General features: G+C 43.4%; 1 protein-coding gene across 7 annotated transcripts in view; it reads right to left on the reverse strand.

Moving 5' to 3' along the window:
- Positions 1 to 1992: 1992 nt before the first annotated feature.
- Positions 1993 to 24566, reverse strand: part of PARP2 (poly(ADP-ribose) polymerase 2) — a 34556-nt gene continuing 11982 nt past the window's right edge. For 4 of the 7 annotated variants that reach the window (XM_070726811.1, XM_070726810.1, XM_070726809.1 and 1 more), the window contains exons 5-19: positions 23039 to 23167; positions 21936 to 22018; positions 20179 to 20229; positions 18544 to 18640; positions 16622 to 16697; positions 16444 to 16534; positions 16176 to 16338; positions 14094 to 14232; positions 11501 to 11564; positions 9024 to 9158; positions 7467 to 7594; positions 7279 to 7378; positions 7086 to 7184; positions 3403 to 3521; positions 1993 to 2452 (exon numbers count right to left, since the gene is read on the reverse strand). In XM_070726811.1, the coding sequence (XP_070582912.1) occupies positions 2293 to 2452; positions 3403 to 3521; positions 7086 to 7184; positions 7279 to 7378; positions 7467 to 7594; positions 9024 to 9158; positions 11501 to 11564; positions 14094 to 14232; positions 16176 to 16338; positions 16444 to 16534; positions 16622 to 16697; positions 18544 to 18640; positions 20179 to 20229; positions 21936 to 22018; positions 23039 to 23167 (1634 nt within the window). In that variant the 3' untranslated portion in view covers positions 1993 to 2292. The remainder of the gene's footprint in view (positions 2453 to 3402; positions 3522 to 7085; positions 7185 to 7278; positions 7379 to 7466; positions 7595 to 9023; positions 9159 to 11500; positions 11565 to 14093; positions 14233 to 16175; positions 16339 to 16443; positions 16535 to 16621; positions 16698 to 18543; positions 18641 to 20178; positions 20230 to 21935; positions 22019 to 23038; positions 23168 to 24566) is intronic. The other 3 variants (XM_070726816.1, XM_070726815.1, XM_070726814.1) reach the window with 1 other exon arrangement.

Here is a 24566-nt window from a genome sequence, read left to right on the forward strand (position 1 = left end):
ATCGGCGGCGGCGTTTTCGGCCGACCTGGAGGCTGAAACTGAGGTGGGGAATCCCAATAGGGAATTCCATGGGCGGAGCTTTGACGTCACGAAGACGTCCTTCCTGGAGGCCACGTTTCAGCCGACCAGGAAGGACGTCTTCGTGACGTCAAAGCTCCGCCCATGGAATTCCCTATTGGGATTCCCCACCTCCATTTCAGGCTCCAGATCGGCTGACAATGCTGCCACTGATCGCAAAATGGCGCTCCGTCGGGCGCCGCAGCCCGGCTGTAACCTTCTGAAACTGCCGGGCGCTTCTCGGCGGCCTCCGGAACCCGAACTTTTGCCGAACTTCTGGGTTCGGCATTTGGGAGAACGCCAAGAAGCCCCCCATCTGTTTCAGAAGGTGACATGCGGGCGGCGGCGCTTCTCGGCGGCCTCCCGAACCTGAAATGTTCGGTAAAAGTTCGGGTTCGAGAGAATGCCAAGAAGCCCCCCGGCTGTTTCAAAAGGTGACAGCCAGGCAGCAGCCAGCAGAGTGCCATTTTGCGATCTGTGGTGGGTTCATAAGGCGAAAAAAGTTCGTAAGAAGAGGCAAAAAATTTCCGAACCCCGGGTCTGTATCTCGAAATGTTCGTATCACGAGGGGTTCGTATCACGAGGTACCACTGTACAGGAAAGTTCACCATCACTGATCTAGGCCCAGAATGAAATGGGTTTTGGTTGTTTTGGGTAAATTGGGTGAGCAGGACATCAGCAGTGGAGAAGACGGGGGGAGGGGAAAGATTCCTGATTTGATGGTCTGTGGTCCTGATTTTGTTTAACTCAAAACCAGGAAAGTCCAAAGCGTTAAATTAAACTCTGTTGTTTGTCTATGCAGATTCTCAGTCATCCAGTTCATGGTTGCTCCACGTCTTGTTTTTCCGAAGGCCACTGTTTTTCCATGAAGATATTTGGTTTCTCATCCAAAACACTTCTTCAGTTCTGTCTCAATGGTGAAGGGTGGATTTATATTCCTTGCAGAAAATCCTTCCATCTTCCACCATTCAAACAGAGTTGAAAACGCTCCTTGAATGAAGAAGCAAAATGTCTTTAAGAAAAAACAGAGTCCAGTGGCCTTTTGAAAAGAAAAGAAACTTTGGGACAACAGTGGCTGATTTAAAACAGTTTGGATAAGCCTGAGGTTTCAAAACATTTTATATATCTGCATAGTCGATATTTGGTCTACTAGAGAAGGGCGGGGCTATGCTACACAAAAATACAATCTACACTGTTCTGTCTGGGTTCCCCCAGATGCCAACACCAACTAAAAAGAGTAGCCAGACACGCTGATAAAAAGTAAAGTCATTTTATATCTTTGAAAACAAACACAGATAACAAAAACTGTTCTTACAAACTGGAATGCTATGAAGCTTCACAGAAGAGTCACGACAGCCAGACAATACACCAGGCTTCTTGCTGGCACACACACCACTGTAGATAATAAAACCCACGCCTCCCCCAAGTTTTCAGCCTTCGAGGCCACAAGCCAGAATCAGAGACGCCAAGGATCGAAGCAAGGTCACAGGACTCCCAAAAGATAACTCTCCACAATACAGGAAGGGCGGGCCTGCCTTTTCAACCTTTCTGAGGAGAACCACACCCAAACCCAGCTGTTGCCTATTAGGGATGGAAATACCTGGCTAATTGTCCCCTTCGTTGTGCTGCCCTTCTCTGCCTCATATCTATGATGGCTTGTGCGTTCTCATCTAATGATTCCAGGCTACTCGCTGGGGAGAGCTCCCCCCCGGGGTCTCAGGCTGTTCTCCCTCCTCCTCGTCCTGACATTCCTCTTCCCCGTCTGCCTGGTCCTCCTCCTCCTCCTCGTCCTCCCCCTCTGAGCATGGAGCCAGCAGAGTTCCAGCCGTTCCCTGAGGAGCCTCAGACTGAATCACAACATACAATGATTAAAAGACGCAAAGAAATCTTATTTTCTTCCATCCCAGTCCAAAATCATTAATACACACCAAAGAACAGGGTGACAATTATCTTTTATTTTACAAAAATGTGAAGCAATTGCTGTGTTTCTACCCAAACTAATCTGCAGATCATCCAACAAAATAGTGACCAACTCAGGATTAGCTTTCCTTCCTGGTATCGTTTTTGTCTTTCAGGAGCCAACTTTGTAGGAGAAATGTGAATGAAAATGTAGTTTTCTAACGGTTTCAAGAACTGACCTCTTCAGCCACTCAGTAGAAAGCATCCCAAAAAAATATAAATATGTGTTTAAAGAAGTCATTCTTACACCAGTCTTTCTTTCCATTTTTCCCCCATTCACCAAAGCTGCGTAAAATTGAAGCGCACCTTGAGAAGGTACTTCATTCGCACCTGCCGGGGGTCATAGACAATGAATTCGTTGTAATTCAGGGTGTAGCCATGAGGGTTTTCTACACCAGTTTCTTTAGCTGGGCCCATGGGAATAGTTGCATCATGCCTGTGCAGGAAGAGACAAGTCCATTATGTTGATTCCCTCAGATATTGCCACCGTTCCACCCACCATTCTGCAAAGTTTTAAGGAGAAAACACTAATTTTGTTTAATTAAAATGAAGATCGCATACCACCACCCTCATGCCAATGGCTAGCATTAAGACATCCAATCATATAGTTTCTACTTAGACATCAAGACTGAAAACCAAGTACAGTGTTCCCTCGATTTCCGTGGGGGATGCGTTCCGAGACCGCCCGTGAAAGTCGAATTTCCGCGAAGTAGAGATGCGGAAGTAAATACACTATTTTTGGCTATGGACAGTATCACAAGGCTTCCCTTAACACTTTAAACCCCTAAATTACCATTTCCCATTCCCTTAATAACCATTTACTCATCATTATTTCTGGTACTCACTGTTGAATAAGACACTTAGTGATCCTGATATTTATAAAAATAATTATTTATTAACAATAATTATTTTTTTTGTTATTTATTCGCAAAAATTATTAGTTGGGCGATGACCTATGATGTCATCGGGCAGGAAAAACTGGTATAGAAAAAAAAACGCGAAGTATTTTTTTATTAATATTTTTTGAAAAACCGTGGTTTAGGCTATTCGCGAAGTTCGAACCCGCGAAAATCGAGTGAACACTGTATATTCATAAATTTTTGAAACACAGCCTTTCTTCTTTAAATAAAGGGGCATATGAAAATTTATGAAAGAGCTGCGAGCTCTCATAAAGCTACAGAAATGGCATGGCTCGCTCAGGAATCCTAGGAGTTGAAGTCTCTTAAAGTGGCATGATTAAGAAACACTGGTCCAACTCTCTCTGATCGCATAAATGGACACCAGTCTTAATAGACTAAATGATATAGGAGTGTAATATCTATCTAGGGGAAACTAAGTAGTAATTTTTCATCCCCAGCTGCTTCCTTTCCATCATCCCAAACTCACAGAACAACACAACCGGCTGGAGCAAGCTTGCCAAGGCCTTTGGTACTGTGTTTATTTACAGGCAGTTTTGCTGCTTCCGTATTGGCTTCCAACAGCTCGTTGCATTCTCCTAGAGCAACCTGTAAGCAAATACAGAACTTAAGTGCTGACTCACATATATTCCATAGACCGGTGGTTCTCAACCTTTCTAATGCCACGACCCCTTAATACAGTTCCTCATGCCATGGTGACCCCCAACCATAAGTCTAGCGTCAATTATCCCAACAAAGCTTTAAGCTGATTGGCAGGAAGGTCAGAGAGACACACCCACTGTAAATGCCTGATTGGTCGGATTGTAAAAATACCCTGTTTCCCTGAAAATAAGTCACCCCCGAAAGTAAGACATAGGAGAAGTTTTGTAGAATTGCCTAATATAAGGCATCCCCCAAAAGTAAGACGTAGGAGATGTTCCATTTCGCAGCATTCCCGAACAGAATATATATAATACTGCTGTCTATAAATTGCATCCCAAAACGCTGCATCAATCAGATTTAAAATACATCCAACAGGGTAGTAGTGCATATTGGTATGGTAGTACAGTGATCCCTCGAGTATCGCGAGGGTTACGTTCCAAGACCTCTCGCGATAAGCGATTTTTCGCGATATAGTGGTGCGGAAGTAAAAACACCATCTGCGCATGCGCGCCCTTTTTTCCATGGCTGCGCATGCGCAGATGGTGGAGCCGGGGAGCGATGAAAGTGCGGAAGCCGACAAAGATTGCTTTGAATGTCGGCTGCCCCCGCCCCCCCAGCGTGTCCGGCGCCCTCGCCGCTACCGCCCGCCCGCCGCTCGCCCGATCTACCCCTCTCACCGGCTTTCAGACACGGGTCCTCCTGCAGCAGCGCTGCCGAGCAGATCAGCTGCTGGGCGGCCGAAGAAACCTTCCCTGGGTCTTCCCCGCCGCCCACGCAAAGGGGAAACCCCGATCTTCGGCTCCTCGCTGCTGCCCACCCGCCGCTCGCCCGCCCGCCGCTCGAGAGCAAGAGGGGGAGAGATAGAGAAAGAGAGAGAAGGAAAGAAATGAGAGAGGGAGGAAGAGAGTGTGAGAGAGGAAGAAGCAAGATAGAGAAAGAGAGAGAGAAAGAAAGATGAGAAAGGAAGTAAGAGAGTGACGTCATCGGGTGGGAAAAACCGCGGTATAGCAAAAAAACCGTGGAGTATTTTTTAATTAATATTTTTTGAAAAATCGTGGTGTAGCCATTTCGCGAAGATCGAGATCGCGAAAATCGAGGGATCACTGTAGTAACAAATTCTTGATAGGATTCAGTTTGTCTGTTTATGCTGGTTTGTGATGACAACTACTATACAGTATATAATAAATGTTCATTTTTTTTGTTCAGCAATAAATGTGAATTTTCCTTCACTAAAAAAAATAAGACATCCCCTGAAAATAAGAAGTAGCACATCTTTGGGAGCAAAAATTAATATTACACGCCGTCTTATTTTCGGGAAAACAGGGTATGTTCCAAGGCACCAGAATAGAAGCTTTAGTTCCTAACACCATGGGTAATTTGTCTTTCCCCATAGAGTCTTAGGCGACCCCTGTAAAACGGTCCTTCGACCTGCAAAGGGGTCCTGATCCCAGATTGAGAACCACTGCCAAAGATGCTGTTTCATAGACAAATAGGGGAGGGAAACTACAGCCAAAAGTAAAAACCAGGAAGCCACAGAGTCAGGATACATCTAGAGGGTTACATGCAAATCTGTTAATTATTATCGCAAACTAAACCCAGAAAATAACAGAGTTGGAAAGGGACCTTGGAGCAGACTCCAATTTTTAGTTGATAGAATACAAATTTATACACTAGTTTATATATTCAAATAATTAAAGTATAACACTGTTATTAACATTGGATGTTGCTCCAGCCCCAACGGTCCTTGGAAGAAGCGGATTATCTAGGCCCTCAACAGTCAGGATTCAGACCTGGCTACAGCACGGAAACTGCTTTGGTTGCACTGATGGATGATCTCTGACGGGCCTGGGATAGGGGTTTATCCTCTATCATGGGGCTCCTTGACCTCTCAGCAGTTTTGAATACCATCGACCATGATATCCTTCTGCGTCGACTGGAGGGGTTGGGAATGGGAGGCAATATCCTACGGTGGTTCTCCTCCTACCTCTCCAATTGGTCGCAGTCGGTGTTATTGGGGGGTCAGAGGTCGACTCCTAGGTCCCTCCCTTGTGGAGTTCCTCAGGGGTCAATCCTCTCCCCTCTGCTGTTTAATATCCACTGGGTGAGACCATCCAAGGGCATGGGATGAGTTACCATCAGTATGCTGATGATACTCAGCTACACGTCTCCATCCCATGTCCACTCAGTGAAGCAGTGGAAGTAATGTGCCAGGGTCTGGAGTGTCAGGATCTGGATGGGTGCCAACAGGCTCAAACTCAACCGCGACAAGATGGAGTGGCTGTACATATTGCCTCCCAGGGACACACCCATCTGTCCATCCATTACCCTAGGGGGTGGGAATTGTTGACCCCCTCAGAGAGGGTTTGCAACTTGGGTGTCCTCCTCGATCCACAGCTGACTTTAGAACATCATCTTTCGGGTGTGGTGAAGGCGATGTTTGCCCAGCTTCGCCTGGTGCACCAGTTGCGGCCATATCTGGACAGAGAGTCATTGCTCACGGTCACTCATGTCCTTATCACCTCGAAGTTCGACTACTGCAATGCTCTCTACACGGGGCTACTTTTGAAGTGTGTCAGGAAACTTCAAATCAACCCAAGTACAGCCATGTGAGCGGTTATGGGCCTTTCAAGGCATACCCATATTTCTCCATCACTCCGTGGATTGCATTGGTTGCCGATTAGTTTCTGGACATAATTCAAAGTGTTGGTGATGACCTATAAAGCCCTACATGGCATCGGGCCACATTACCTCCAAGACTGCCTTCTTTTCTTATTAGACTTAGGGCGGCTTGCAACCTGTTAGCAATAGTGCTTTTTACCAGAGCCAGCATATAACCCCCACAATCCGGGTCCTCATTTTACCCACCTTGGAAGGATGGAAGGCTGAGTCAACCTTGAGCCGGTGATGAGATTTGAACCACTGACCTGCAGGTCTAGCAGTTAGCTTTAATGGCCTGCAGTACTGCACTCTACCCACTGTGCCACCTTGGCTCAGTATACCTATTACAGTGTTTTTCAACCAGTGTGCTGTAAGACATGGTCAGGTGTGCCGCGAAGCTCAGAGAGAGAAAGAAAGAGAGAAAGAAAGAGCAAGAGAGAGAGAAAACAAGAGAGAGAAAGAAAGCAAGAGAGAGAAAGAGAGAGAAAGAAACAAAGCAAGAGAGAAAGAGAAAGAGAGGGAGGGAAGGTGGGAGAGAGAAAGACATAGAGGGAGGTAGGGAGGGAGAGAGAAAGAGAGCAAAAAAGGGGAAAGAAGGAAGAGAAAGAAAAAAAGAGGGAGAGAAAGAGAAAGAGAGAAATAAAGCGAAAGGGAGGAGGAGAGAGAGATAATTTTTTTGTCCAAACTTTTTTTAGCCCCCCCCCCCCTCTCAATGTGCCCCATGGTTTTGTAAATGTAAAAAATGTGCCGCGGCTCAAAAAAGGTTGAAAATCACAGATCTATTAAAGTAGATATACCCAACTCTAGTAAACGTTTTTTGTGTTTTAGCCTCCCACTGAGATATCATCTCACCTCTGACAGCAGGAGGAAGCCGATGTCTTTCTCGCGAGTGGCAAAACAGTAATTGGCGCTCTTAGAGGACATGTCCGCAAAATAAATGCCTTTTCCAAACTGGGGGAAGAGAAATAAGAAGAGGGAAAGACTCAAAACCTGACTGCTTCCCAAGTTGAATGACTCCTGGGTACGTCCTAAAATAGAGACTCACCATGTAGCCTGTGATGGGCGCTTCTGGTGGTGCCACGCGCAACCCCTGGCTCAAAATCCCCGCCCAGTTACCCAAGCGAGACCCGTGCCAGAGGAGCATCCTGAAGAAAGGAAAAGGAGGATGAAAGAGGCAACTTAGAATATAGCCCAAGGGTAGGTTTCATTTCGCCCGGTCAGCTCCCTTCTTACCTGTTGGACAGATCAGAACGGAAGGCCACTTCTGAGCATTTCTTGTTCACTTCGAAGGCCTCAACCAGGGTCATCGTGTAATCCTTGTGGGTGGGAGCATGGGTGGAGAGCAAGTAGCGCTCCAGCACCTGAAAAAAAGGACATGAAAGAATAATTTGGTTGTTGCTTTAAATGTACACTAACCGGCAGACATTAAAATAAACTTTCCTTGCATAGAGCTCTCAAAGGGTTGCCACTTCCAAAATACACTTCAAAAGCTTAGCAAAATAAATAAGTACAAAATTATGCGTATACCCACATATATTACATGAGCCATGGCGAGAGAAAGGAATCTTGTGAGTTTACCAGATGGATGGCATCGGGAACAAAACTGCTACAGAATCGGTCAGTCCTGCCAGAAATACTTTGAAAGCCCCTCCCAGAGGGGAACAGTAGAAACAGACCGTAAAGTAGATGTATGTGTATCTCTAAAAATGTTTTGAGCTCTAAGCACGTGACACTTATAACCATGATTCCAAATAATGGGAATTGGGCTTCCTGCCATCTTCTCGGCTGTCCTTACCATTCTATGTATGCTGAGAGAAAGCAAGCTAAGATAAAACCATGAGATTGGTTCCACCTAGATTTTTCCTAGATGTGTTTGAGTTGTGGTGCCGGAGAAGGTTCCTGCGTATTCCTCGGGTTGAAAAGGTGAACTAACAAGTAAGGACTGGAGTGTATAACACCAGATATGTCACTAGAAGGCCAAATAATGAAACTGTGTCTCTTTGGCCATGTCATATGGAAGGATTCATTGGAGGAAAGCAATTATATTTTGAAGAGTTAGCAGTAAACAGCAACCAGGCCCTCAAAGAACATGGCAAAAGGACACCATCAAAACTGACACCAGCCAGAGTACAGAAAAACTCAATAGAATACTGAAAATAATAGTAGTCCCTGAAAAATTTCTAAGAGGCCAGTAAGGGGCGTACATAAGTGCACTGGTGTGCCTTTCGTCCCCTGTCCAATTGTCTTTCCTTTCTTTCACCTATCTTATATATTCTCTTCCTTTCATATATCCTCTCCTCTAAGTTCACCTTCACCCTCTTTTATATTATCACATGTCTATTTTTCTTCCTATGTATTTGTGTAATGGACAAATGAATAAATAAATAAATAAAATAAGACCCTGTGTGTGTTTTATTATTTTTGGGGTGCAGGCAGAAATTCGGGCTGGCTGCAGCAGGATGTGCATCTTACCTGAGTCTAGCAGTTCCATGGCATCTCTCAGTTGGTCTGTGCAGAGATAGAAAAACACTTTGCACAGTCCAGAAAAACTTCTTGCTGTGATGAGTTTTTCTGGACTTTGCAAGGGGTTCTTCTCTCTGCACAGACCGGCTGAGAGACGCCACGGAGCTGCCAGATTCAGTTAAGATGCATGTCGCACTGCCACCCATGATTTTCACTACAGGTTCGGGTAAACCAGCCGAATACCACCTTTGGTATCATCATCATCATCATCATCATCATCATCATCATCATCATGTTCTTTCTTCCCTGGCTTATCCAGCTACACACCTGGAAAACATCGCTTCCCCTTTCCAAGGGTTGGAGTTGACAGTCGAGACTCCTGTAGCTCCGGTCCAAAGGATGTTCCAGATCCAACTGTTTGGACTGCATATGTCTGATGCCAGTATGAATCTGACTGAGAGCCTGGAGGTGGGAAAGAAAGTCAGCAGACAGCAGCTATCAACACATTCAGGATTTTGTGATGGTGAACCTTTTTTTGCTCAGGTGCCAAAAGGGTGCGCGCACGCATGATAGCACACCCCCATAATGCAATGCTTCCCCCCATGTATGTGCGCACAACTTCCCCATGCTGCCCTCCACCAGCTCACAGAAGGGAAAAAAAAGATTCCAGCTGATTCCAAAGTCGTTTTCGCCTTCTACACGCTTCAGGAAAACCTTTACAGCCTGCAGATGGCAAAAAAACAGACCCAACAACCCGACCGGTAATTCGGAAACATTTTCCACCCTCCCCAGGCTGTGGAGGCTTTCCTGAAGCCTGGGGAAGGGGAAAACAACCTCCCCCCACTCCAGGATGTTGAAAATCAACAGGGCAGCACGCACATGTGTGCTGGAGCTGATATAGGGCAATGCGTCATGTGCCCTCAGGTATGGCTCCATGTGCCACCTGAGGCACGCATGCCATAGGTTCGCCAACACAGTTATAGGGCGACGTTAAATCTCGGGAGGAGCTAAATATCTGGATGGTAGCCTTTCTGGTGTGGTGGGTATTTAAGAACCCAAAATACATGGAATTTGTCAGGCTGGGAAAAGTTATAGCTATAATTGCAGGGCTCAATTATTGTCCTAATTTGAGCATTATTTAATGTCCGATCTACTTGAAAGAATATAAGCTTTGAAACTCTCAAAGCAGAGATGGGGAATTCTGGCTCTTTTATTTCTGGTGGACTTCATAGTTCAGGAATTCGACGTGACAAAATGGACAATGCAAAATTGGTATAGGTATATGGTGGACCACGTTCAATTCGAGATTATGGATAAAAGGATGAATTTGATTAATGAAACTGATTTGCAACAGCTGATGGGGCGATGGGACAAGGTAAGACGATATATGGCGAGTAGGATCCGAGACCAACCTATAAGAAACAAGTTGGAATCACTCTATAATATATAAAGAAATATTTCACTCTTCTACAGGCTTCAGGAAATGATTTATTTCTTGTTTAAATGATTTATACAAGAAATACCCCCAACTGGTGGTGGGGTATGATTGATTGTCTGGTGGTGGGCACAATCACTGAGCACATGTTATATGTTGTTTGTGTGTTTTCTATTATAAAAATCAATAAAAATATTAATTAAAAAAAAGTCCGCAGGTCATAAAAGGGCCATAGTTGCCTATCCCTGATGTAAAAGAATTTAGGGATGACCTTGGTATGAGGGAAGAGGGAATTAGAATAGCAATTTGAATTCAGAACTTGAAAAATAACCCATGATAAACATACATACATTGTATGTTATATTCACGTATATTTTTGTGTATTGCTCTTTTTTAATATTAATATTTCAATAAAAAGTATTTTTTTAAAAAATGAGAAACAAACTGAAGCCCGCTTTGTTTTTAATTATCATAAGGAGGGACAGAAACTTGAAAAGATTTTCAGGGTTGTAATAGAAACAACACTTCTGATAACCTGTGGCATCTCTCTCTTGAAGAGCTGCCATGTGTTCTATCTGGGTGCCCCCAGACTTCAACACCAACTGGAAAAATCAGCCAGACACGCTGGTAAAAGCAAAGGCACTTTATAGTTTGAAAAATAAACACAGAGAAAAACCTGTTCTTCCCAACAGGCAGGCTATGAGGCTTCACAGCAGAGCCCTGACGGCCAGACAATACAGCAGACTTCTTGCTGGCACACACACCACTGTAGAGAATAAGACCCACGCCTTTCCCCCCAAGGTTTCAGCCTTCAAGGCCACAAGCCAGAATCAGAGACGCCAAAGATCACAGCCAGGTCCCAGGACTCCCAAAGATAATACTCCACAATACAGGAAGGGTGGGTCTGCCTTTTCAGCCTTTCTGGGGAGAACCACACCCAAACCCAGCTGTTGCCTATTTAGGGCTGGAAATACCTGGCTAATTGTCCCCTTCGTTGTGCTGCTCTTCTCTGCCTGAGATCGATGATGGCATTTTCATCTAAGGACTCCAGGCTGCTTGCTGGGGAGAGCTCCACCCCGGGGGACTCAGGCTGTTCTCCCTCTCCCTCGGCCTGATATTCCTCCTCCCCGTCTGCCTGGGTCTCCTCCTCCTCCTCCTGTTCCTCATCCTCCCCCTCTCAGCATGGAGCCGGCAGAGGTTCAGCCATTCCCTGAGGAGCCTCAGACGGAATCACAACACCATGTTTTTAACTTTATTTTCCAGTTCAGCACAGAAACTGAAGAACTATTTATCCCCTTGATCTTAATAGTCAGAATGTCAACGTACCAACCTTATCTCCTTGGGCAATTAAAAATGTGACTTTCCTCACCTCCAGCAGCTGTGTCTTCTCTTTTAGTTCCTGTAATGTCCTTATTAGTGGTGGTGTTCTCAGTCTGAAAAGGAGGGAGAAAATTGCATTAAAAAGATGAATGGCCCATTGCTGAAGATTTTCCTCAGAGAGGTGTCTGCCCTTCAGGTGCCTTCCCATCTCATGAGCACCAATTATATAAAAAACTCTCTTCTTTGATCTGGGAGGCACATGGTTTGGTTTCCAGCCTCTGACTGGAGCATTAAAATACACCTGTTATTTGAAAGAGATGAGGGGGAAAGAAAGTTTTAATTTAGAAGTATATTAATAGATAAAAAAAAGATTTTTTTTAAATAAAAAGATAACAGGTTAAAGGAATTTATATGGATTAAAATGTAAGACTGAGTAAAATACCTCAGGGCTGCTGCAATACCATCTCAGAAAAAAGTACAGCACGGGGAAGAGGAAGAGAAGAGAGGACTTAGAAGAAAGAGAGAGGAGGGGGAAAGAGGGGGAAAGTAAGGAGAGAAGGTAAGAGGGGAAGTAGGGAAGGGGAGGAAAGGGAGGGGAAGTAGGTTTAGAAAGAGAAAGGGAAGAAGGAAGGAAGGGCTGTATGAGATAGAAACAGAGGAGGGTTATAAAGCAACCCTGAACCAATAAAGCAACAAGAAAAATATAGAATATATTTATAAAGAGTCTGTAAAAGAATGAAATGAGAAATGAGATGATGAATACGTGAAAATGTCTGTAGGGTAATAAAAATTGCAACCCACCGAGAGTCCTATTGGAGTTGGGCGGCAGATAAATATGAATCAATCAATCAATCAATCAATCAAAATAAATAAATAAATAAATGATAAATTTTTATGAAAAAAAATCGAGTGGCAAGATGTAAAGAACTGTGGCAGTAACCATGGGAGACAGAAGGAAGAGGTAGAGCTAGGGCAACAATCAAATAAGAGATATCTCAGGCATCAAAGGCAAAAGGATGAAGAAAGCATTGCAGAAGGGACCCTCCCTAGTTTCTCTGGAACATACAGAAAAGGGTGGGGAGGAAGGCTTTCAGGCTTGCAAAATCTGTTAGTATAATCTTAAGAGTAAAGGCACTGTTACTACTTTTGGTTTCATATCTGGGCCATCTCAAAGGGCTGACACAAAATGGCTGATGTGCAGTACAGGTAGTCCTCAATTTTACAATTTTTCATTTAGTGACCATTTGAAGCTACAACAGCACTGGAAAAAAAGTGACTTATGACAAATTATCACCCATATGATTGTTGCCGCCTCCTCATGGTCACATGATAAACATTTACACATTTAGCAACTGGCCTTTATTTATGACAGTTGCCCAATTTTTGGATCCTATGATGCCTTTTCTTGCCCCGTTGACAAAGTTATTGGGGAAACCTGATTCAATTAGCAGAGTTGCTAATTTAACAACTGCAGTGATTCATTTAGCAACTGTGGCAAAAAAAGGTTGCACAATGGGGCAAAACTCACTTACCTATCTCACTTAGCAACAGAAAACTTGAGGTCATTTATGGTTGTAAGTTGAGGACTATCTGTATCCAATTGGGGGTGGGGAGGTTTTTTTTCCAAATTTAAGGGAAGTAGGGTGAATGCTTCAATGTTTGCATCCAATTTCCCCAATGCTCTCAGATAGATGACCTCAAACTAGGTCACATAGGACTGTGGAATGCGGTGGTGGGAAGGTAGATTAATTCAGCCATAAATAACAACAAGTTTGCAAGAACACTAGGATAACGGAGCAGGAAGAAATCCCTTCAAATAGCTGCTACACAAAAAAAGAGTTAAAAGAAAACCCAAAAGTGATTCTGTGGCTCAGATTTATCAGGCTACATCAGACAAAATTTGGGAAGATAAAAACCTGGGGAGCCAATTAAGAATGGGAAGATTCCCCTTTCGTGCGGGCTTTTCAAGGGACTTTTAAGTGGACCGAGTCCTCCAAAATTGTAGTCAAATTGCAATGTTCAATTTACAATTTATTTCTTTCCAAAATTACAGGTAGATAGGAACTGCATGTATTTGTGGTAGGAAATCATAGTCCACTGTTGTCCAAACTGGCTGAAATATTTAAATTTGTGAGCCGCCCAGAATCCTCAGAGAGAGAGAGAGAGAAAGAAGGAAGGAAGGAAGGAAGGAAGGAAGGAAGGAAGGAAGGAAGGAAAAACACATAGAATTGTAACACACAACAGCTATACAGGAAGTCCTCTATTTCTAACTGGTTGCTTAGCAACAATAGAACTCCCCAAAAAAGGTTATGACCGATGCCCTGACATTACACGCTGTTGGCAGTGTCCTATGGTCATATAACTCCAATTTTCTAGGCTTCTTTTTTCTGTTTCTTTTTTTTGGACAAAAATGCTATATTGCAAATAATTGGTTCACTAACAACCACAGTGCCCACTTCACACCTGCTGCAAAAAAAGGTTGCAAAAACTGACCACTCATACAAGTGACCTGTTTATGACTATGACTTACAACTCTAATGGGCAGACATAAAAAAGTATGAGAATAATGCCAAAGGAGACTGGTGGTTTTTTTCCCTCCCAGACAACTTACAACTCCAAAATGAGAAATCAGTGCTACTAACCCAAAATCATGAGGGATCCGTGAGTAAAATTCATTGCAAGCTTCCAGCAAGGCAGAACCATTCCGACTCTGCTTCATACAAGCTTCCACTTTCTGCAATGACTGGTAGCCTGCCTTGATCTGTTCATCTGTCAGCTTTCCTAGAGCAGAGGTTAAAAAATATATATACCAGCTGGATTTAACATAGCCATGCAGTTATTTACGTATTGAATGTATGACATCTACAAAAGTCAGGTGATCACTAATATAAATATTTACTACTTTAAATAAAGCATCCGCAGAGGTGCCTTATATATGTGCACAATACAACATACGAAATAATATATTAAATTAAGATAAAAACCATAATCAAATCACCATAATAGGGAACCATGGTACAGTGTTCCAGTGTTCCTCTAGAGGGCGATCTAGGAGCGGAATCGTTTGTCAATGGTGATTGGTTGCTCCCTGGGACAGCTGCATATTTAAAGAGCTGTCAGAAGTTGTTTTACCTCAGATGTTATTCTTGAGTTGTTCTCTACTGTATTTAATAAATATGAGGGGCGGCATACAAATTTAATAATAATAATAATAATAATAATAATAATAATAATAATAATAACAACAACAACAACAACAACAACAACAACAACAACAACAATAATATTGAACCCAGTTACGAGCCAAGGCTCAGTCACTGCCCTGCCAGCTATTAGACAAAGAACATAGAATTTTAATGGGACAAATCAGGGATCCTTAACCCCCTGGGCCCATGAACCAGTGCCGATCTGTGAGATGCCACAACAACCAGTTCATGCAAACAAGCAAAGCCCCATCTGAGGAGCTCAGGCAGCATACAGAAGCACATCTCTTCCAGCCTATGAAAAAAACTTTCTACACAAAATCAATACCCGATTCCCAAAAAGTGTGTGTGTGGGAGAGGGCACAGGGATATATCTTATATTCGACATCTAAATAAACTGACCATCTAACTCAGGGGTGTCAAACTCAAGGCCTGGAGGACAGATCCCGTCCACAGGGTGTTTAGACCTGGCCTGTGGGCCTCACTGGAAACAGTGAAGGACCGGCCCATGTTTCCTCTGCCAGCATAAATGGAGCTCAGGAGCCCAACAAGCAGCCCTCTCAAGCTCAGTTTATTTTGGTAGAGGGTTGCAGGAGGTAGTCACAGCCAAAAATGGAACTCGGGAGCTTGTTTTCACTGGTGGATGTGATAGAGCATACAAAGACAACCCCTCTCTAGCTGGGTAATAAATAATAGAGGTTTGGGAGTGGCCTGTTTCTAGTCTACAGCAAGCAATTCAGATTTCTTTTATAGTTTATAGTCCTGATAAACCTGGTTAAACACATGTTTATGGGGACTAATTACCGTATTTTTTGGATTGTAAGACACATCTCTTCCCCTCCTAAAAGAGGATAGAAATGTTGCTGTGTCTAATGCACCAAATACAGCAATGTTTGACCTCCTAAAGCCCTGCTCCCGCACCTCCATTTTTGTGAAAAATGGTTCGTTTTACTCAAAAATTGCATTTGGGAGGCCTGCAGAATGCTCTGGGGGCTCGTGGGAAGCAAAAATGGAGGCATTTTTGCCTTCCCCCAGTCTCCAGAAGCAGTCTATAGGCCTTCCAAATCCTCTGCCCACCCTGTTTTTCGCAAAACAGGTGAAATATGGGCCTGTTTTTGCAAAAAACAGACCTGCAGAGTGCTCCTGGGGGTTGGGAAGGACAAAAACTTTTTTTTTCTTACTTCTTCGAAATCTTGGTGCATCTTATACCACTGTGTCTTATAATCTGAAAAATACAATACATTTGGTTTTTTTATTTATCCACGTGAATAAAAAACTGTTACTGCCCCGTTATAAAAATGAATAAATCACTACTTGCAAAGGCTAGGTCAGAACAGATGGTAAGTCAAGAACTATCTGTGTTTATTTTCAATAAAATTTCCTAAGTAAGGGAACTTTTCTCATTTCTTCTAAAAGATGATTTCACCATAGTGCCCCTTCTCTACTAAAAAAAGGATGGGTGGGTTATTTTCTTAAGTAAATTAAAGCTAAGTGTTAGAGGGACAAACCAGATCAACCTACCTAGTGGAGCTTTCCGGGTGTCGTACTTCATCTCAATCACCATTTCCTCCATTGTTTGAATATTACATATAAGCTCTAACAAAGCTTGAACACTTGAGTCCAGCTGGGAAACCAGTGTGGGTTTGGAGACTAACTTTTCGGGGGCAGCTTCTAAATCGGATGCCTGGCAGGAAGGGAAAACAAGGTCTTATGAGCAAAATGTACTTCTGTTTTCTAAAGTTGCCTCCCTCTGCCCTTTCCCGCCTAAAAGTCTTACAGCATCTTTTACCTTATAATCCATATGGAGAAGATCATATTTGCCTGCGACCTTCTGGAAGCTGGCACGGTTGTTCCATTCATTTTTGGTTTTATCCTGAAATCTAAAAGAGGCAAAAAAAAAAAATGTTCAGGAGAAGGGGGATGTTCAGTAGGATGAGGATGTTGCCAAAACTTTTAGAGAGACTCACTTTTTATTGAAGACATCTTTGGCTTTTGCTAAATCTCCAGAGCAAGAAATGAGGGAGTGCTGGCCAGGTTTACCCACTGAAAAGTAATATATATGTATATATATAAATGAATAAATAGCAATAGCACTTAGATTTATATATCGCTTCACAGTGTTTTACAGCCCTCTAAGACAGGGGTCTCTAACCTTAGCAACTTTAAAACTTGTGGACTTCAACTTCCAGAGTTCCTCAGCCAGCTTTGCTTTGCTGGCTGAGGAATTCTGGAAATTGAATTCTAGAAGTCTAAAAGTTACCAAGGTTGGAGATTCCAGCTCTAAGCAGGGTACTAATATCTTATTTGATTGCATCTGAAGGTTAACACAGAATTTCATCTAAAATAGTTTTTATATAAAGTATTGCAATAATATTTACACTTATACAGCGCTCCCTTGAGTTTTGCGGGTCTGAGTTTCATGGAAAGGCTATACCATGGGTTTTCAAAAATTCTTCATTAAAAAAATACTCTGTGGGTTTTTTTTTTTAACAAAACAGGTTTTCCGGCAGCCATCCGATGCCCAGCCAACCTGCTTCTTTAAATAAAAGCTCCGCTTCTGCCCCAGCCTCCTGATCCCTCCCCTTTAATTCTTGCAGCGTTGGTACGCTCTACTTGAAGCTGAGCCTTACTGCCGCCCGCCGCCTCTTCTCCCTTAGTGGTAGTGTCCGACCTCCCAGCTGATTGGCCTGGATCCCTCTTGCCTTCAGCTTTCCCTTCCCCTGCCCTGACCCTGAGAACCAGTGCTGCTGCTGCAACCACCGCCGCCATGGAAGATGCTGGCAGTGAGCGCAGCAAAGCCCCCAGCTTGCCGCCCCTGCGGGTTCTGGGGGTAAGTAAAACCAGGAATGGAGGAGGGAGGGGGACGAAGGATGGAAGGAAGGAAGGAAGGAAGGAAGGGAGTGTCTCAACTTCGCGGAAATTTGACTTTCACGGGCGGTCTTGGAACGTATGCCCTGCGAAAGTCAAGGGACCGTTGTATACTGATTCATAACACTTTACAGCCCTCTCTAAGCAGTTTACAAAGTTAGCATATTGCCCCCAACAATAAGGGTCCTGATTTTACACAGCTTGGAAGGATGGAACATTGAGTCAACCCTTAGCCTGGCAGGATCGAACACCTGTTGTGGGCAGAGTTAGCCTGCAATATTGCATTCTAACCACTGTGCCCTTATAGAATGAATGAATGAATGAATGAATGAATGAATGAATGAATGAATGAATGAAATGAAATGAAATGAAATGAAATGAAATGAAATGAATGAATTGAATGATCAAAAGTACCACTGTGGAGTACAGAAGAAGAGAAGCTACATTCTAGAATTCAGGCAAAAAATCTAAGACCTCCAAGAGAATTGAAAATCTTGATGTATCGTTATTTACTAACATTTCAATATTTTTTTTAAATGTTATTTAGCATTTAGACTAAAGCTTCATAATTCTTCACAGCTGTCCCTAAGTAGTTCACAGAGTCAGTCTATTATCCCCAACAATCTGGATTTTGCAAACCTTGGAAGGATGGAAGGCAGTCAACCTTGAACAGGGAAGGATCAAACTCTTGGCAGTAGCAGAGTGAATGCAATACTGCATTCTAACCATTTACAGTATTATAGGAAGTGAAATTCCTGATGATATTTTTCAGTCTTGACAACTTTAACCTGTGTTAAATTCAACTTCCAGAGTTCCCCAGCCAGCAGGAATTCAAGAACTTGAAGTCTACACATCTTGAAAGTTGCAAAGGTTATGAAACATAACCCTTGACCCATGATTGCTGTGTAAAATAGAGCCATGATTTGATTTTAGTTTGTATTAAAAATTAAGACCTATTCCAGTTCCAGATTCGTCAGTTTTGCTCTCAGCTCCTCCCTCCATGACTCAGCCCCCAACTCACCGCGCCCCCAGCGCATCCAGACGCTGTAACTTTGTGCATTGTCCTCTTCCAACAGTTGTATGAGATAGTATTTATTGTTGTTGAATTGAATGTTTGTCTAGAGGAAGTCAAAGTGGGGAGGGGGGAAAAGGAACTGGTCAGAAATGAGAAGACAACATCTTGTTCTATTTCTAAATGTCTTCTGAACGGACATCTTTGAAAGATCAGGCTTACAAGCAACAATTTCTCCAATCTCTTCAGGGGAATTTGTAGGATGTAGAATGATAGGAAGCCAGTTGAGGAAAGGGGGAGCCCAAATTTATCAATAAGCTCTCCCTACTATCTATCTATCTATCTATCTATCTATCTATCTATCTATCTATCTATCTATCTATCTATCTATCCATCCATCCATCCATCCATCCATCCATCCATCCATCCATCTATCTTGACTTCTATGCCGCCAAATATCGAAGGACTCAAAGCGGCTTACAACAGTATAAAATTACAATAACAGCAACAATAAAAAGAAGTCAAGAAAAAGGAACTAATATCTAAAATCCTATTTAAAACTAAGTACAATTCAACAGCATACATACTAGTCATTCATACCAATTCAGACACATGGACAAGCTAGGGGTTGATTTAGGGCCCCCAGGCCTGCCGGCATAGCCAGGTCTCCATGGCCTTACGGAAAGCCAGCAGGGTGGGGGCCGTACGGACTGGGAGGGTTCCATAGAACCGGGGCAGCAACAGAGAAGGCCCTTCCCCGCGGCCCCGCCAACCTGCATTGTTTAGCTGAGGGGACCTGCAGGAGTCCGACTCTGTTTGCTCTGATTAGTCTCTGGGAGGTATGTGGCAGGACACGGTCCCGTAAATAATCTACTGCATCAGTGGTTCTCAATCGGTGGACCCATTGGGAAATCACAATGTCATCAAAAGGGGTTCGAAAAGACTTGGGAAAAAAATGTTATGATTTAAATCTTGAGTATCTTAAATCCTAAGGCCCCAAAAAGGCATTTAAAGGAGATCCGTGGTGAAGAAAAGGTTGAGAATCACTAACCTACATCATTTGAGTTTCTAGTTCTGTCTTCCCTTCAATTTAGGAAAGCTTATGTCAGTGGTGGTGAGCCTATGGCACATAGAGCCATATCTGAGGATAAGCGAGGCGTTGCCCTATATCAGCTCCAGTGCACAGTGGTCAGCTGGTTTTTGGCCTTCTTTTCAGCTGTTTGTGCCCTCCCCAGGCTTCAGGAAAGCCTTCTGAACCCTGGGGAGAATATAAAACAGTCCAACAGGCCTACCAAACTCCGGAGGCTTCAGTGAGGCCTGTGTGCATAGATGGGGCTGGGCAGCTCAGGGGTTGCGCGTATGCATGGGGAGAGAGCAGTGCATTATGGATGTGGGCTATTGCAGAGGTTTGCCATCACTGGCTTATATGCTTCTCCCCACAATTTTGTCCTCTAGACAATCTTGTTAAGAACAAGAGATTAAAATATAGGCCTTGTCTGTCCTCATTTGGTGGGCTGTGCAACTGAAATTGAGGGATGAACCTTGTTCTCCCCAAATGAAGTCCAACATTTTTTTTTAACCAGAGAGAATCTCCATTGGGGGGTGGGGGGAGAGAAAAACCCAAAACAGGTAGCGTCCACTCACCTGATTCAACATAACATTGTAAATGTCATCTCCTTCGCAGTAAACGTGAGCCTTTAGAAAAGGAAAGGAAGAGAAAGGGAAGTTATTCAATGCAAAGGAATTTTTTTAAAAATGGAAAAGAAAACCTCTTTTAAGCTAGGTTTGACTCCCGGTGACTTCACAAAGACAACCATGCAGTTTTCTTGGCTGAAAAATGCCATTATCCTCTTCTAATTTCTAGTCTGGTTTACAGCCTCAGGACTTCCTGTAGGGCTCCATCCAAGTACAAACCAAACCAGATCCTACTGTAAGGTCCAAAGTGGACTCAAGTCATCAAAGTTCCAAAAAGGCATGAGAGACAAAGAGTCTTTTGGGAAGTTAAGCTATAGCAGTTAATTTGGGGGGAAATGAAAATTAATTGATGGTAGGCCCAGGAGACAAAATTAGGTTTGGAAGAGGCAACATTAGATTAGTAACAGGGTTACATGTATAGAAATGATATAAAAATAATGATTTTAGAAGAGGCACTGATAGCTTTAAAATATATGAAAGCGTGGCTAAAGGGGCTGTTTTATGCTAACAAAGGCCATCATGTGGAAGTGACTTAAAGATCCTCAGAGCCCCAACCAAGGTCTGAGACACACACACACCAGATCTCTGCAGAAAATAGATGATTCTCCTTTGCTAGTGAGGGAATGAATGAAGTTACTGGATTTCTTTTATGTACACTGAGAGCATATGCACCAAGACAAATTCCTTGTGTGTCCAGTCACACTTGGCCAATAAAGAATTCTATTCTATTCTAATAACAGCGAGAAACGTTTTGTACAACGAGTGTTGCCTGTGTAGCTTATCATGGCAAGTAAAGAAGGAAGGAAGGAATAAAGGAAAGGAAAAGGAAAGAAAGAAAGAAAGAAAAAAAGAAAGAAAGAAAGAAAGAAAGAAAGAAAGAAAGAAAGAAAGAAAGAAAAAAAGACATTAAAAGAGACCAATAATAGAAAACCATGTGTCATGGCCCATTGAAGCCCGGTTCCGAAGAGGCAAGCCCAAAGAAGGACTACAAGGCTACTCTTCCCATTCCTCCTCCTAAGGAACACCTGATATGGTGTAACTTAAGGAGAGGCCGTGGGGAGTTAGCCTTTGTCAGGAACAAAGTTTGCTTTGGCTAACACTTCTCCAGCTTTGACTTGTGCCTGTTGCTGTTTGTCTTTGCCTTGCCTTGCAGGCTGCTTTCAGCCAGTTGTTTTGCCTAGCCATGATGGCCGTCTCCTGCCTTTGGCCTTGGACTTTTGCCTTGCCTTGTGGAATGCGGTTTTGCCCTTTGCTTTGCATTTACAACTGCCTTTGCCTTGCACTCTGCCTTTGCTCTGAGAATTGCTCTTTGTCTTGTGCCTGAACTTTACCTTGTGGACTACAGTTTGCCTTGTGGACTCACTTAGCTAGGTGGACTGAGCTTTGGACTCTGGACCTTGCCCTGTGAGCGGGCTCTTATCCTGTGGACTGACTTTGTAACATAGGGGTGGTTGTTTGGTGGAGGGTGGCTGCCTTCAGAGTAAGATCAGCTGGAGCCTTACTGATAGTTGGAGGGCTATTGGTTTGGACATTTATTGAAAGCATTTATTGACAGCAATCCCATTAAAGACACCAATTCTCTGCTAAAGCCTTTTTGGCAAATTTCCTGACAACGTCTCACAACTTGTTTCCTTGACCAAACTCTGGACTCTAATTTAGCAAATATTCTATTCTCAGAAAAGTCATTAATGATACCGATGACATACTGTTCCCAGTTTGGCTGTGCACTCTGGGTCCACCGGAGCTTTCCCCTTCACCGTCAATGTCTTCACCGTCATTGCCGGTGCCTCTGTAAGTAAATAAAAATAATAAAATCTCACTTTGCACCAAACACAGATGGAATTTGGCAACAAGGAGCTTAGGCTAGCATGCTACAAGTTTCTGGGCTTAAAACAAAATGCACCTAATTAAATGGGTATTTCAGCAACTCTAACTTCTTATGGAGAGGAACAACGGATCAGAGATTGAAAAACCCTGAGCTTGTTAGCTGCAAAACTAACAGCCCAGGCTAACTACCATTAAAAAAGAAAAACATAGCAACAATTTTACCGTTGAACATGATATGAAATGATAATAACTTTATAGTTTATGACCCAAAAGGTATTGACCATGACATCCTAAAGGCAAACATCAAATTCTACTAACATAACCTCTGGTATCAACTAGCCAAACAAATTATGCATACTACTTAATCGCTATTAATATATTAACTTTTACCAATCTTATTTCTTCATTTTACTATACAACAATGTGGGGACTCGTACCCCTAGTACCTATTTGAAACCAGAGGTCATATAATACTGAAGTGTCAGCCATATAGCTGACACATCTCTCCCCCCCTTCCCCCCAAACTCACTTCCTTTTCTTTTTTCTTCTCTAACTTCCCTATTCTCACTTCTTTTTCCCCCCTTACTTTTTCTGTTTTTGCATACCTGATATCGCTGTTATATTATGCAATTTATTCTTTTGTTTCCCTTTTTAATGGAAGTACTCAATAAAGATTATTTTTTAAAAATAATAATAATAATAGTGGGAAAGGGAACTGCATTCTGTGTGCTTTGGCATATACTCATGATGGCCACATGACCATGGGAAGCATCTTCAGACATGAGATGAGGACCACTCCCTCGAGTCAAGCATGACTGGACAGGAGAAACCTTTTCATTTTAACTTCTTCTTATGAGACTCCTAATTGAAATTCCCACTACCAACCTCCCACTTTGACTCTATTTCTGAAGGACCAGGCTGTTCTTTCCTCCATACCGCCATGCACTGGACCTTCTCCCAAAATCATTTTCTTGGCACCTACCCATCCCATCTCCTTGCCCCTGAGATACAGGGATATTTAATTCAGTCCGGATCTTCTTAGCAGGAACAGACGTAGTGGCATCCAAGTCATTGCTGTTCAGCTGGGATCCAACTGCTCCTTCTATTGCATCTGAATCAGGAAGCGAAAGGGGAAGGCAGAACGGGACAAGGGTGTTAGTTGTTTCCATTCCTATGTAAGGACAGAGGCGAAGAGGCCAAATCTATGCTCTCAGATTTCCACTTGCAAGGAGAGACAGAGCCCAGCCGAAGTTCCACAGCATAATTCCCAGCATAAGAATAAATTTCTGTGCAGTTAGACTTCGACTTAGTGACCGTTCAAAGTTACAACAGCACAGAAAAAAGTGACGGACGATCCTGTTTCACGTTTAGAAAGATTGCACGCAATTAAAATTAAAATGCTTGGCAACGGGTTCATATATTCACCTCGAGGTTCGACTACTGCAATGCTCTCTATATGGGGCTACCTTTGAAGAGTGTTCGTAGACTGCAAATAGTGCAAAATACAGCCACACAAGCTATCATCTTTCGGGTATGTCAAAGGGAGCCCAGGTTCTCCTGGTGCACCAGTTGCGGCTCTATTTGGACAGGGACTCTCTACTCAGTTGCTCATGCCCTTATTACCTCGAGGTTCGACTACTGTGATGCTCTCTACATGGGGCAACCTTTGAAGAGTCTTCGGAAACTTCAAATCGTGCAAAATGCAGCAGCGTGAGCAGTCATGGGCCTTCCCAGACATGCCCATATCTCTCCAACACTCCATGGACTGCATTGGTTGCCGATTGGTTTCCAGACTCAATTCAAAGTGTTGATAATGACCTATAAAGACCCATAGCATCGGACCAGATTATCGGGACTGCCTTCTGCTGTATGAATCCCAGCAACCAGTGAGGTCCCAGAGTTGGCCTTCTCCAGGTCCCGTAAACTAGACAATGTCACTTGGCGGGGCTTATGGAAAGAGCCTTCTCTGTGGGGGGCCCAGCCCTCTGGAATCAGCTGCCCCCAGAGATTCATACTGCCCCCACCCTCCTCGCCTTGCGTAAGAGCCTTAAGACTCACTTATGTCGACAGACTTAGGGCAATTAGAACTTAGGCCCCCTGACTGATGAATGTTATGTATGGCTGAGGTCTGAATGTGTACGATTGGTTTTTAAAATATTAGGGATTTTAGGTCACTTATTTAGTTAATTAATTGGATTTGCCACTGTCATGTATTGTTTTTATTATATGTTGTAAACCGCCCCGAGTCTTCAGAGTGGGGCAGCATAGAAATCCAATCAATCAATACTGTAGGTCTTCCAAGATCTGCCTACATCTCACAATCACAATCACTCCACGAACTGCATTGGTTGCCGATTGGTCTCCGGATGCAATTCAGGGTGTTGGTTATGACCCACATGGCTTAGAACCAAATTACCTCCGGGACCGTCTTCTGCCTCATGGAACCCAACGACCGGTCAGGGCCCTGTGTCGGCCTTCTCCAAGTCCCATCAGGCAGGCAATGTTGTCTG

This window comes from Erythrolamprus reginae, chromosome Z (genome assembly GCF_031021105.1).
Source record: "Erythrolamprus reginae isolate rEryReg1 chromosome Z, rEryReg1.hap1, whole genome shotgun sequence".
In the NCBI taxonomy this organism is placed as follows: domain Eukaryota; kingdom Metazoa; phylum Chordata; class Lepidosauria; order Squamata; family Dipsadidae; genus Erythrolamprus; species Erythrolamprus reginae.